General features: G+C 35.3%; 1 protein-coding gene across 7 annotated transcripts in view; it reads right to left on the bottom strand.

Moving 5' to 3' along the window:
- Positions 1–16,189, bottom strand: part of MGAT4A (alpha-1,3-mannosyl-glycoprotein 4-beta-N-acetylglucosaminyltransferase A) — a 150,914-nt gene that overhangs the window by 36,853 nt on the left and 97,872 nt on the right. For all 7 annotated transcript variants that reach the window (XM_070236127.1, XM_070236126.1, XM_070236125.1 and 4 more), the window contains one exon: positions 12,526–12,659. In XM_070236127.1, the coding sequence (XP_070092228.1) occupies positions 12,526–12,659 (134 nt within the window). The remainder of the gene's footprint in view (positions 1–12,525; positions 12,660–16,189) is intronic.

Raw genomic sequence — 16,189 nt, 5'->3', positions numbered from 1 at the left:
AAAGGTCAGAAATCACACAAAATCTGTTCTCTGACTACAATGGAGTTGAGTTAGAAATCAAACAACAGAAGGAAATTTGAAAAATCTACAAAAAGGTAAAAACTAAAACAACATATTTCTAAATAAACCATGGGTGAAAGAATTACAAGGGGGTTTAGAAAATATTTTGATCTGAATGAAAATAAAAACTTGATATCAAAATTTATGGGATACAGCTAAAGTGGTGCTTAGTGGTGCTTAGAGGTAAATTTATAGCTGTAAATTACATACCTTAGAAAAGAAGCTCTCCAAGCAATAATCTAAACATTCACCTTAAAAATCTATAAAAAGAAGAGTAAACCAAACTAAAAGTGAGCAGAAGGAAGGAAATAATAAAGAGTAAAAATTAATGAAACAGAAAATAGAGAAATGATAAGAGTCAATAAAACTAAAAGTGTGTTCTTTGAAAAGATCAAAGAACACCATCGACTGAATAGCATCACAGGGAGTTTTTCTGCTTGACCCAATGGCCAGCACACTAGAGCTTAAAAGATCTAACAGGTCTCAGAGGGAGAGGAAACAAGGAAGGGAAAAGAAAAGGAAATAGGAGGGCAGAGTGGGAAGAATAAAGATAGGAGACTGCTGTTTAGTGCAACAAACTTCATAGAATTACTGGACTCTGTAGCCATGTGTGTGCATAACTAAAAAATATTTTTTTTGAAAAGAAAAAAAAATTCCTGTGTAATGTTAGACTACAAGGTAAGGCACAATCTATTGTCTAGTGGATTTTTAAAATATTTTTAATCTCCTCCAGTATCTTCCTCATTTTAGTTTTACTTTCGCCTTCTATTATTTTGCCTTTATTAAAAAAAGATGACTAACAGGTAATTATTAGAGCTTGAGAAAACATAAATATAGAGGGCTACTGTTTCTGAGGCTATTGTACTCCTCAGATGCTTTGGGTGGAAAAAAGTTCCAAAGCATTCATGTAACTAAATCCTGGCTGAAAGCATACTAAACTATCTGACTAGAAAAGACTAAACCACTTATACAGAGTTCACCTCAGAATACAGCATTGATATTAAACAGAATTACCAATGAGAAAAAGATACAAAACCTGAAAACTCCGTTTTTGGTAAAACCAATATTAATAACCAAATTCTCAAGCTCAAAAGGAATTCAGTTTGATTCCCATAACCGGAGGTAATGTGAAGAATTGCACAGACTAGCTATATTTGCAGGAAACAGCTGGACTCTGTGGCAGCTATGAAGACATAGTCTTTGATTAAAAAACCAACTAGTCTGGAATACTCTCTATCCCCTCCTTCCTCTGTAAACCAGTGGCCTAGGGGAAAAAAGCCATTTCCTGCAATGATGATTCATAAAAAAGGAAAAAGCACAGCAACTATACAAAAATATATGAAAAAGGGAGAAATTCAGCAAAACCTATGAACAAAAACAAAACATCAGAAAGATATATTAGTACATCAACTATATATGTATCAAAACAAATGAAAAATTGTGACCAAATATTTCCCTATTAATTTTAAAGGAAAAAAACACCAAATTGAAGCAGCTGCCACTATGAAGCAATACCAGATATTAGAAATCATTATAATGATTCTAAAATGTATATGGAAATAACAAGGACCTAAAATATCTAAAGCAATCTTGAAAATAAAATCGGAGAACTTAATCCTATCTGACTTCAACACTTAATTCAAAGCTATAATAATCAAGATAGTGAGGTATTTGCATAAGGATCAACCCTACTACAGATCAATGAAACAGAATAGAAAAAAAAGACCCACACTTATATGGTCTCTGCATTTTCAACAAAAGCATCAAAGTAATTCAATGGGGAAACATGTTTTCAATAACTGGTACTGGAATAAATGGATATCCATATGAAAAACAATGAACTTTACACTATCTCACACCATAACAAAAATTAAGACAGAACATCGACCTAATTTAAAGTTAAAACATAAAGTTTTCAGAGGAGAAAATCTTAATGATTTGGGGGTGAGCAAGGGTTTCTTATTTCCTAGGTCATGGAGAGCAATAATTATAAAAGAAAATATTGATAAATTAGACTTCATCAAAATTAAAAACTTCTGCTCACCCAGAAAATGTGAAAAAAATAAACAGACTTGCACAGATGGAGAGAAAATATTCACAAAATACATACCTGACAAAGGAATAGTATCCAGCATACACAAAGAACTCTGATAATGGAAAACAATGACCATCTAATTTTTGAACGTGGGCGAGAGATTTGAAGACACTTCATGAAAGGAGCTACACCAATAAAATGGATTAATGATGGATAAAGGATGGATAGGTAAATAGAGATGTGATAAATGAAAATACTAAAACCTTAATAGTAAACTCTAGGTGGTATGTATACAGGTGTTTACTGTAAAACTCTTTCAACATTGTTGTATGTCTTAAAATTTTCACAATAAAGAAATAATCATTCAAAAGTTCTTTCATGAAACGAAGACAATCTATATACCTAAAGAACACGTTATGAGCCAGGGAAAAATGACCCACAATGGTTTAAATCAAAACATATTATAGCAAAATTACTAGGCTTTAAAGACAGAAAAAGAATCATTTGGGCAACCAGGCAAAATGCGAATTCCTTAAAGCAAGAAGTGAGAAACATGAAAGGTCATCTGGCTAGCTTCAGCAACAGCACCACCAAACACACAAAAAAGAAAATGTGACTGAAGGTTTCGATACCCAAGCAAAGTATAAAGGCAGAAGATAACATTTTTGACCATACAGGACCTCAAGGAAAATTGTTCACATGGACCTTTCTTGAGGAAATTAAAAAATAAATTCTAATCAATAGGTTTAAATAGGTGAGCAATTTAGAAAGCACTTTATGTTCATTTATGATTAAGCAAGTAAGTAGATATACTGTGTATCATAAGAGCCAAGTTTCTCACTGTTGTAGAAAAAAGTTAAAACTAAGGAATGGGTGAGGCTAGAATGAACACTGTGGTACTTGACTAAAATCAAAGGTATCACTATAAACTCATGATTTTTAATATATACAGATAAACGCACATAGGACTTATACAGATGTACATATATGTGTATGCATGTGTATATATGCATACATGTATTTCCTAGCTCTGTCCACTGAAAGGGCCAAAAGCAAAGATCCCTCAGGAGCAATGAGCACATCTAGAACCCAGGTCTTAGTTTCTAGTACTATTCTCCAATAAAAGGAAGCAGGCTCCTTAGGGACATGGCTGATTTCATGGCTGGGGCAGGGAAAATACAAGCCTAGAACATCTTACACTGCTAGAAAACAAAGAAAAATGATGGGGGCATATTGAAAGGACAGAGTGGCTAACTTCAAAGAGCTCCCAATGGCCAAATTTGGGGTAATTTGAGCAAAAAAGTAAAAAAATTATAGTAATATCCACAACTCCACAATAATATAAATAACTGACAAAATAAATAAAGTTAGGGAAAAGGATAGCTCTTCCTTATAGTAGAATCCCAATTAATAAAAGTAGAAGGAACTAGAAAATCACTATTCAGCAAACACCACAATAATAATTGCTGCACACAAGAATCATCAAAGATGTTAAGTTAGTTGGCAAAAAGTTATGAGAAACAGGCAATTTCCACGATCTCAGAGTATCACTCCACAAGACAGCTACTAAGTACATATGGAAAAAGATTATATTTACAGTGGAGAAACCTGGCAGACACTATGTCAATCAAGATATGAAAGCTAACATTGCTAGTAATGAGATATATCAACACCATCTTAATATAAGGCTCTGGAAAAGACCACATCACTTCTATGGTGTTCTTGCTAAAAATGAATTTAATCATAAGGAAACATCAGACAAACCCAAACTGAGAGACGTTCTACAAAATAATCAGTATTCTTCAAAAGTAGCAATGTTATGAAAGGACATTAGCAAGATGTTTAGAGAAATCTGAGTAAGATTTATTGATTAGTTAATCATATAGTCTCACCATCAACTTCCTGCTGTTGATAATTACACTACGGTTATGTAAGACATTAACATCTGGGGACACTGGCTGAAGGGTATTTTGGAACTCTGCACAGTTTTGGGAAGTCAAAAAATATTTCAAAATGGTTTTAAAAAATGAAATGTGGGGTCCGGGCTGGTGGTGTAGCAGTTAAGTTCATGTGCTCTGCTTCAGTGGCCCAGGGTTCGCAGGTTCGGATCCTGGGTGCAGACCTAGCATGGCTCATCAGGCCACACAGTGGCAGCATCCCACACAAAACAGTGGAAGACTGGCACAGGTGTTTGCTCAGTAACAATCTTCCTCAAGAAAAAAGAACAATAGTCTACTTTGTTTCACTCTGTATAAAGCAAATTTTAAAACTTGGATGAAATGGATAATTTTCTAGGAATATATTTTATCAAAATTGACAAGAAATCTAAATAGCTCTTTATGTTGTAATATGAAAAGTTAATATTATACCATCTATGCAGAAATGGGGAGGAAAAGAATATATCACGTAGAGATCCATTAAATATTCTGAATGGGTACAACCACCATTAACAGCTTTTGAGTGTGGAGAGGACAGCGCCGGAAGGGAGACTTTTTTAAGGTATGCAATACACACACTTATAATTTGTAAACCATATAATCATATTACCTATCCAAAAAATTAATTTAAATGAATAGGAAATAATGTTTACTCGTAAAGAAAATATGTAACAAAACATAAAAGCTCTACATCAATTTAATCAATTCTCTCTGGTTATTCAATCTCTGTATTCACTTACAAATTTACCTGCTTTGTACATTTCTGTCCATAGGCCAGCTAACTAACTAGTATTGTAAACCTAATTTAAATCAAAGAGTTTAAAGAAGGCATAGTAAAGGCCTCAGATACTCTTATTGTAAAACACAAACTAGAATGTACACAACAGTAAAACCAGAAAACTGAATAGAAAGCAAAACTGTTTTCATACAATATACTAAATACTCATGAAGCTGGAAATTCTCTGAACACAGTTTTTTAGAGACTACCTTTAGGTGACTTTCTAACATGATGAATTTGCTATTTTATCATAGAATTTCAACTCAAACTCTAGTTTAGAAACTTAAAAATTAAACCCGGCCTTCGGACTGTTTCTAGGCAAAGAGCAGAAACAAAGTGAATAAACAGAATGATAGAAACAGATGTGCCATTTAAAGTTCTCTTTCCAATTTCTCAGTAATCTTTATGGCTATCATCAACATAATCTGGTTGTTATGATGTAGATAATATTCTGTCTGAATCCCACCTCAAAAACTCATCTCACCTTTTTCTTTCACTCAGAATAGTGTTTAGCCATCTACACCTGAGCATTCATGTTGACTGCCTGTTCTGTTTAGGTGGTGGTTACACAAGCATACCTTGGAGACACTGTGGGTTCAGTTCCAGACCAACACAATACAGTGAATATTGCAATAAAGCGAGTCACACGAATTTTTTGGTTTCCCAGTGTGCATAAAAGTTATGTTTACCCTATACTGAAGTCTATCAAGTGCTCAATAGCATTATATCTAAAAAACAACGTACATAACTTAATTAAAAAATACTTTATTGCTAAGAAAATGCTAACCATCTTTAGGCTAACCAAAAAGTCATAATCTTTTTGCTGACAGAGGGTCTTGCCTCAATGACGATTGCTGCTGACTTACTAGGGATGGTGATCGCTGAAGGTTGGGGTGGCTGTGGAAATTTCTTAAAATAAAACAACAATGAAGTTTGCTGCATCAATTAACTCTTCCTTTCACAAATGATTTCTCTGTAGCATGAGATGCTGTTTGATAGCATTTTACCCACAGTAGAACTTCTTTCCAAATTGGAGTTGATATCAGCTCAACACAAGGTTGACATAAGGGAAGCCATATTGTAGAAAGGAAACTATATTGTAACTTTGAATGACCTCTGACTAACTAACCCAGCTGGATATGCACCCTCCAGGAGATCCACCTGCTCTGTAGATTTTATGAACCCTGCTTGTGCATATATTGCTTCTGGCCACGATAAGATGATAACTTCATTCTTTGAGTTCCTTAGAAATGTGATGACTCTCAAACAGAAAGCCTATGTTGATAACCATCATTAATGAAAACTGAAAGATCTGGCGTGGCAACTCCTCGGTCAACATTCCTAACACCCTCCCCTATAACCCACTGGTCTATATAACTGCTTCAAAATTCTGTGCCTCTCTTAAGATGGTTCTTTTGGACATTAGTCAGCCATCTTCCCTCTTGCTAGCAAGCTGTAATAAAATGCCCTTTCTCCGCCACCATCCTGCCTCTTGACGATTAGCTTTTGTCTCGCAGCAAGCAGATTGTGCTTTGTGTGGTAAGAGAGGATTGCCTCTCAAACCTACCCACTGCTTTATCAAGTAAGTTTATGTCATATTCTAAATCCTTTGTTGTCATTTCAACAAGCTGTACAGCATCTTCACCAGGAGTTGATTCCATCTCAAGAAACCACTTTCTTTGCTCATCCGTAGGAAGCAACTCCTCATCGTTAAAGTTTGATCATGAGATTGCAGCAATTCAGTCACATCTTCAGCCACCACTTCTAATTCCAGTTCTCTTGCTATTTCTACATCTGCAGTTACTTCCTCCACTGAAGTCCTGAATCTGTCAGTTATCCCTGAGGACTGGAATTAACTTCTTCCAAACTTGTTAATGTTGATATTTTGACCTCTTCCCATAAATCACTAATGTTCTTAATGGCATCTAGAACGGTGAATTCTTTCCAGAAGGTTTTCAATTTGCTTTGCCCAGATCCATCAAAGGAATCACTATCTATGGCATCTATAGCCTTACGAAATGTATTTCTTAAATACTAAGACTTGAAAGGGGAAATTACTACTTGACCCATAGGCTGCAGAATGGATGTTGTGTGAGCAGGCATGAAAACTATATTAATTTCACTGTACATCTCCATCAGGGCTCTTGGGTGACCAGGTGCATTGTCAATGAGCAGTAACATTTTGAAAGAAATCTTTTTTTCTGAGCAGTAGGTCTTAACAGCGGGCTTAAAATATTCAGTAAACTGTGTTGTAACAGATGTGCTGTTATCCAGGCTTTGTTGTTCCATTTATAGAGCACTGACAGAGTAGATTTAGCATAATTCTTAAGGGTCCTAGGAATTTCAGAATGGTAAATGAGCACTGGTTTCAACTTTCAGTCACCAGCTGCATGAGCCCCTAACAAGAGAGTCAGCCTGTCCTTTGAAGCTTTGAAGGCAGGCACTGACTTCTCCTCTCCAGCTATGAAAGTCCTAGATGGCATCTTCTTCCAAAATAAGGATGTTTTGTCTACATTGAAAACCTCTTGTTTGGTGCAGCCACCTTCATGAATTATCTTAGCTAGATCTTCTGGATAATTTGCTGCAGCTTCTACAGCAGGACTTGCTCCTTCACCCTGTACTTTCATGTTATAGAGACAGCTTCTTTCCTTAAACCTCATGAACCAACCTCTGCTAGCTTCAAACTTTTCTTCTGCAGCTTCTTCATCTCTCTCAGTCTTCGCAGAATTGGAAAGAGTTAGGGCCCTGCTCTGGATTAGGCTTTGGCTGAAGAGAATGTTGTGGCTGGTCTGATCTTCTATCCAGACGACTAAAACTTTCTCCGTATCAGCAATAAGGCTGTTTCACTTTCTTATCATTTGTGCATTCACCAAAGTAGCACTTTTAATCTCCTTCAATAACTTTTCCTTTACATTCATGACTTGGCTAACTGTTTGGCACAAGAGGTGTAGCTTTCAGCCTATCTCAGCTTTTGACATGCCCTCCTAAGTTTAATCTTTTCTAACTTTTGATTTAAAGTGAGAGACATGAGACACTTCCTTTCACTTGAACACTTAAGAAGTCACTGTAGGGTTATTAATTGGCCTAATTTGAATATTGTTGTGTCTCAGGGAATAGGGAGGCCCACGAAGAGGGAGAGAGATGGGGGAACAGCCAGTCAGTGGAGCAATCAGAAGACATACATTTATTGATTCAGTTCACCATTTTACATGGGCATGGTTCATGGCACCCCAAAACAATTAAAACAGTGGCATCAAAGACCACTGATCACAGGTCACCATAACAAATACAATAATAAGGAAAAAGTTCGAAACTTTGTGAGAATCACCAAAATGACACAGAGACACGAAGTAAGGAAATGCTGTTAGAAAAATGGTACTGACAGACTTGCTCGACAGAGGATTACCACAAACCTTCAATTTGTAAAAAACACAACACCTGTGAAGCACAATGACGTGAAATGCAATAAAACAAAGCATGCCTGTATAGCAATTCAGGTATTTCTGAACAAGATACAAGCTGTATCAGTCAGGATCTTAGTTGCAACCAACAGAAAGTGACTGGCAGAATAGTCAGAAAAACAATTTACTGAAAGATGATTGGTTAGAACTCATAGAACCTCCAGTTAAGCTGAGGAATCAGGCTAGAGAGCAGCAGAAACAAGGCTGGTCCACACCAAAATTCACAGAATGCTCCCATTGCCACAGCTTTCAAAACCCTCACCATCAGCCCTTGATGTTTCTGGACTCCGCCCCTGTGTCCCCTGGAAAGACACCATTGCCACCAAAACTGTCTATCACCAGAATGGACAGTCTACAATCCCCGCTTCTTTAGAGAATAAATTTCTTCTAAATATATTTTCTTATTCTCTGTTACTGGCATATAGAAATATAAACTGATCCTATATCCAGTCATCTTGATAAATTCCCCTATTATTTCTAACAATTTGTCTGTTTGTTCTTTTGGGTTTTCTGTGTCATCTAAAAATAATGAAGCTCCACTCAGAGTCCAGGACAGGAGTATCCAAGCAGATGAGCCCAGGTCACATACCTGAACTAGTTGAGCAAATATCTGGCATTCTCAGTTTCCACAGTGGGAGGGAGGCACTTCCTCCTGCCAAGATTCATAAAATGGGGAATTCTCCAAATATAAGAATGGAGCAGAAAAAATTATTTTCACTAAAATTCAGAGTACACTGTAGAAAAATGTTTTGTCAGAAATGATAATGAGAGATAGAAACAATAAAAATTTGGCATAATAAGAAATATAACAAATAATAGCATAAAATAAGTAACATAAAAAATAAAGAGGCATACAGACAACAAAGATTAGAATACAAAAGTTATAACTAAATTCTAAGTCAATGCAAACACAAGAACAACACAATCTTAAAATCTGAACACCACACTTGCACCATATCATGGATCTTTCAGAGCAACTCCTTCTGCAATTCCAGAATGCAGTCAGTGAACTTTCAAATAATGCATCAACATCAACTGTTCAAAACCTTGCATGTTCTGTAAATGTCTCATCATGTATGCCCAATGGACCCCTAAGAGAGAAATCTCCAGAGAGCAACAAAGAACAAAAATATAGCTAATAATTACTTTTCTGTCTCTCCTCTATTCCCCGAGGGGCATTTTATGGTCCCTCCTTTCAAGAAAAAAAGAATATGAAGAACAGAAAGCCAAACAGGGATGAAGAGATCATAATAGCCATTATTGTCTATGTGTATTCTTCCCCAGTTCTTTTTCATTCTTAATTTTCTCCTCACATGTTAAAGTGGACCAGAGATAATTCATACCTTTACAAAAACTGAAAATGCTTGCAAAAAATAGATTTACTTTTGCCTATTTACTTCAGACTAATTCCAAATGGAAGACTGTGGATAGTTTCAAAAAGGGACAAGCTGGAACCTGAAGGATGAGTAAGAGAAGGGAAGAGGCAATGTTTCAGGCTAAGGAATAACACACACAGAACTGAGAATGCACAAGGTCCACATAATGAACTGGGAGTAGAATGACTAGATTAGACTAGAGCACAGACCTATTAGTACTCTGAGGTAATGAACCTTTAATAAACAGATTGGAAACCTGGAAGAGAAGCAGTTTGGAGAAGCCAGATTAATTTAGTTCTGGACAGATTAAGAGTTGCTCACAAAACAATTCAAATAACATTATCAAGTAAGCAGCTGGAAATATGGGCTCAGAAAGAGGTGAGAGATCTAGATCTGGGAACCATCCCATACGCAGATCTTGGTCAACGCCAGAGAATATGCTCATTACTAGTGTTAATGAGCCCCAGGCTACCAGACACGCAGGTTAAACTACAAATCAACGTAGAACCAAATACAGTAATTAATCATTTTAAATATTCTAAAAGCAATTAAATGAACTGTGTACATTAATTCTTCCATTCAGAATAGATTTTCTTCCAAATTTTGAAATTCTATATAGATACATATACAAATACTGCAATTAAGGAGAGGAGTCTTCAGAGATCAGAATACTGTGACACCCGTACTGCATTTTCAGTTTACAACACCTCTCCATATGTGATCTCACTGTATCTCCCTGCAACAATGTTGAGCTCAAAACACTCAATAGCATTATTCTCATTTTAGAGATGAAGAAACTGAGGCTGAAAGAAAAAATGACCTGCCCAAGTGGCAGTAAGTGGTAGAATCCAGACCCTGAACACAGGTCGTCTGACTCCAAACCCAGTGTTATTACATCTTGGTGATTAGAAGAATGGCTACAGCAAGAGCGTCTTGAATCTTTACATACACTAATCTCTGTCAACAGACACAATACTATCCTTCAAGTGTATCAGGGTAGTTTTTGATTTTACAGTTTTAAGGCTTTTTTCTGTTAAAAATCAATACATGCTCATTGTAAAACAATTCTAATTTTACACAACTGTGTACAATTGAAAGTGGCATTTCCCCATAATCTCAACTCTCAAGATATCTGCTTCTAATAGTTTGGAGTATATTCCACAAGACCATTTTCTCTATTCATCTTATTAATGCACATGTAGGAACTGTATAAATGTGTGTATGTGCTTGAATATACTTCCATACTTGCAAATGTTTCTACTGGATCAATATTTAGATCAGAACGTTGGGTCACAGAGCAAACTTTAAATTTTAACAGCTATTGCTAAACTGTTTCCCAAAGAGGTTGTACCAATTTCTACTGATTTATAATAGGTGAGTGACAAATTTGATTACTTAAAATGTAAAATTTCTATAAAAGACAAAAAACATCATAAACGAACTTCACACAAAAAACAAACTGAGCAAAATATGTCAAACAGTTAATTCCTCTCATACAAAAATTTCTTACAAATAAAAAATGAGCAAAGGCTATAAAAATAATTATAAATACAAATGGTCAAAAAACATATAAACCAACATTTAATCCCACTCAGTAAAGAAATCCCAATTAATCAAAAGCAATGTGTTATTTTTTACCCATCAAATTGGCAAAAAAATCTAAAGACTCATATTATGGGGACAGGGAACCAAGCCCTCTCAGGGACTGTTGGAACGGCTCAGCTTCTGCAGGGCATTTTGGCCACGTATGAACATTTTAATGTCTATGATCCTGACCCCAGCAATTCCACATTTAGGAATTGATCCTATGTCAGTAACTATACAAGGGCACAACAATTTACTTACAGTAATGCTCAACGCAGTGTTGAAAATAATAGCAAAAGCTTGGAAACAGTCTAAATGTCTATCAATCAGAAATTAAATAAACTATGTTAAAACCATACAATGGAATACTGTGTAGCCATAAAAAATGATGCTGTGATAATTATTCTTTTTTAGCATGGAGATCTAGGATATTAAAAAATATGTAGAACAATCCCATTTATATATATGTACACCAAAGGAAAAATTTCTTAAGATATATTTCAAGTTATCAATAGTAGTTATACCTATATGGAGAAATTACAGATCATTTTTCATTATACATTTCTACAATTGAACAGTATACATGCATTTACTTTTATATTAAGGAAAACATTAAAAGCATTTCCACTTAAAAAGAGGCAGGAAACACTGAAAAGTTAAGAATCAGTGGGCCAGAACCAGATGATGTTCTAAAACCTTTTACATTCTGAAAATTCTATATAATAATTAAGGAAATGTTTACTCCAAGGCACTTTTTCCTCATTATTTATGAAAAACTTACTCAAGATTTATTCTTTCCCTAGATCTTTTGAGGAGACTAAAATACAAGAAATATAATATTCTTCAGTCAAATGACATTTTGACTTTTTATAATACACTTTGACTTATAATAATAACGGTTGCATCTTGGGAGTACAGAGAAGGGATGGAGAGAATAAAGAGACGATAACATCCTAACCTAGGCTAAACTTTTCTCAGGTTTCAAAATTCCCAAAGAACATCAGTGCAAATCTCCAAAGTTAGGTCCTAGAGCTAGAAATGGGGACTCACTGTTGTTAAAGATCTATGTATATAATATTATCCTATTGACACAGGTTACTATTCCTGGATTGTAACTGTAGGAAAGAAGTTAAAGCAAACGTAGCAAGTTAGACTTACATTTAACTATCAGATGGAATATATTACCTAACATTTACTCATCACATTTTTAAAAAAATGCTTATAAAAGCATATTCAAATACGGTTCCAACCCTTATAGACTATACGTGGTGAAAAATAACAGTTAAATAATTACCTCTCCTATGAAGACTACTATAACACAGTCCAACTTCTCTTCAGGATACAGATTATCAATAAGGGAATGAAGAGTTTCTATGAGGTAAGATTTAACTTCTCTCTTCACTGTGGGAATTCCCATTACTATTGAAACTGAAACAAAATAATGATAGTAATTATACAAAAAGATTTTACAGAGACAACATAGAAAAACACTTACTATTTCAAAGGTATATATATCCTCTCAAATTGATAAAAATAATTGGTGGATCAAAATATACTACATTTCAGAAAGAAAAATAATCAAAGGATATAAAAGCATACCCATAATCCTGTAATTCTTTTTCCCATGGTTTATCCGTAAGAAAAGAATGTCAAAGAACTGATAAAAATGAAAGACATTAAGCCTCACATTAAAAATGAATGACTGTAAAGTATAAAAAACAAATTTTATTATACAACTAAAACTTAGAAACACTCAACACAGCTTAAAAATTAACATTTCACATATCATGTATACGATGCACTGAGAAGAATACAATATCCCTTCTGTGGTTTTCTGGTCAAAAACGCATAACCTCAATCTAACCATGAAGAAACATCAGAGAAATCCAAATTAGGGGGATACTCCACAAAATAATTGGTGGTACTCTCTGAAGTGTCAAGACCAAGAAAGACAAAGAAAGAATGAGGAACTGTTCCAGATTGGAGAAGACTAACGAGACACGACAATTAAATGCAATATGGGATCCTGAGTTCGATCTTGGAACAAAAAAAAGAATGATGAAAAAACAACAAAATCTGAATAAGCTCTAAGGTTAATAGTATAACATCAATGTTAATTTCCTGGTTTTGATCACTGACTATAATTACATAAGATCCGAACATTTAGGGAAACTGGGTGAGGTATACAGAAACTGTGTGTACTATTCATGCAACTTTGCAACTTTTTGAAGTCTAAAATTACAGCGAGTTGTACTATAATGCTTGTTTTGATTCATATATTAGGGAAGAATTTGAGCACAATGTGGAGTTCACATTTGCTTATGTGCAATTTCTCCTCTAAGACGCTCAATAGGTGAATACAAAAAATTGCACCCATTTGAACTGAGTTCAGTAAACTGAACTGAGCCATGCAGAAATACACAAAATATACATACCTCCAACACTTACCAGCTGTCTCAGTTCACTGAATGCTAAGAACCACACCTATCCACATCTGGTATTACAACTTTCCGCCAGATTTCAGATAACCCTCCTTGCACCACTTCACAGAAGCTCCCCAGCTGCAGCCCTTCTGAAGCCCACTTTAACATGCAAACCTTAAGTTGTTTCCATGGTAGGTCATTGTAGCATTTATGTAATTCTCAATCATTTAAATGTGTAAAATTGCGCTACCATTTTTATTAGGCTCTTACCTTTTTTTATGTTTAACTGACAAAATTTTTGAATGTTGTGATCCTAACCACATTCTTCTCATTTTACTGCACAATTTTGCACAGCACAGTAATTTTTAGGAACACATATACTGTGTTACAGTAGGACTGTAGTTCACAGTAAGTTTTTAACAATAACATCTTTGAAGAAGTCTTAGTATCCTAAGTGTTATATATCAGTAGAGAAGTATTTTGCAAATGTTAAAAACAATTGTCTTAATTATGTAACAATTTGTTGGAGATGCTACAAAATACTTAGAATTCATAGAATTCCAAAGTTAGAAGGAAGCTTAAAGATCATGGATCAACAAGCATACCACCATGATTCTGCAGAAAGAAAACTAAGTTCCAAATAGTTTAAGGAATTTCCCCAAGGTTCCATGCCACATTCCTCTCTTTCATTTTGGGATGAAAAGTTTTCAAGGGTTCAAAAAGAGATTTTCTATATTTGTTCCAAACATATGCACTGGACATCTATTAAACGCAAGACATTATTCTAGGTGTCAGGGATATAATAGTGAACAACATAGACAAGATCCCTGCCTTCATGGAACTTACATTCTAGAAGAGGGGAAAAGATGAATAATATAATCTCAGAGGGTGATATGTACTATACAAATTAAAATGTGGCAATACTAGAAGGCAGGGGGAGAGGGAAGGAGAGGACTTCTACAGATAGTACAGTCATGGAAGGGCTCTTTGATATCAACTCAGCTGGTAATTGATAATGAGAAAGATCAGAGGAAGAACATTCCAGAAGAGGAAACAGCAAGGCCCTGAAGAGAGAATGATCTTACGATGGTCAAGAAATAGCAAGAACTATTTAGAATACATCTAAAGCAGAATGAGCCTAGATTCAGAGAATTAGTTAGGAATCAGATCACATATAACCTTAAATTTAGTTATAATTCTGAGGGCAAGAGAATGCCATTGTACAGTTGTAAGCAGATGAGTGACAACATCCAAATTGTAGTTTTAAAAGATTACCAAATTTTGTGAAGAACAGACACAAAAGTGTTAAGAGTAAAAGCATTTTGGGGAGATCAGTGAGGAAGTTACTGCAGTGATTAAAGGAAAAGATGGTGGTTTGAATTAGGGTATTTGAAGACCGAGATGAGTGGACGGATTTGGGATATATTTTGGAGGCTCTCACCAATGGGGCTTAAGACACAGAGACAAGCAAAGAGAGGAATGAGGATGACTTGAGTAAGTTAAAGGAGGATCTTTTAATGAAAACAACACATTTGAGGGGGAAAGTGCTCCAAATCAAGATTCTGTTTTGACTATGCTACTTTGAGATACCTAGAGACAGGATGAGCTACCCTGGAAGCAAATTTCCATATTCTACCTCAGAATTTAAATAAAAAATATTTTAAATATTTAGAGTACAGATTAAAAGTGTAACAACTATGATGTGAAGCATTCCTAAGAAATGTTAACTCATATGGAGTTCAAAGACTTTGTTTATGGAAAAAGCAAAATACATGCTGACCCAGAGTACACGAACAAAAATGGTATAAAGTAATAATTCAAATTCTCTATTCCCCACCACAGTCTTACGTTGTTTTATTTCTGTTTTAAGTTTACATGGCATGTTTAGAGAAGAAGTCATTTTTCCCAAACATACTGTTTTGGAGCTGAAATTTAAATTCTTTAGTTTAAACCAAGGCACTCAAAGACTCCAAAAGCACTAAAAATGGAAGTACTAATTTCAGCTAAATTTACAGAATTAGAGTATCCATGCTTGCGGTAATTCACAAAATATCACAAAAAAGACAGTTTTTCTTGCTTTCTGGGCGCATGGTAAGACTGCACTTCCTAGTCTCCTTAGGGCTGGGGAGAGCAGGGGGAGGGGAAAGACAATGAGTCATCCCCATGGGTAACTCCCAGGCTGAGCACTTGCGACTACAGAGTGAAATCCTTCACAGCTCTTTCCTCCTCAGCAGAGCAGCCAGTAACATTCAAGATGGCGACTGCTCTGGCAGCCAGGATCTCCAAGTGATCAGTGATGCACAAAGCCCCCTCCGCTAGCCTGGATGAACATGTACTTTGAGCAAAAATAAGTAAATAAAACTTTGTTACTTACACTACTGAGATTTTGGGGTTGTAGTTACCACAGCATAACTCAGCTTGTCCTGTTTGATACAATGTTTTTCTATGGCTTGGAATTTAGAAAATGTATGTATTCTTTTTTTATTTTACTTTATTTTTTTTAATTTTTCCTTCTTCTCCCCAAAGCCTCCCAGG

Source organism: Equus caballus, chromosome 15 (genome assembly GCF_041296265.1).
Source record: "Equus caballus isolate H_3958 breed thoroughbred chromosome 15, TB-T2T, whole genome shotgun sequence".
NCBI classification, from domain to species: Eukaryota; Metazoa; Chordata; class Mammalia; order Perissodactyla; family Equidae; genus Equus; species Equus caballus.
This window is presented reverse-complemented; position numbering and strand designations above follow the sequence as displayed.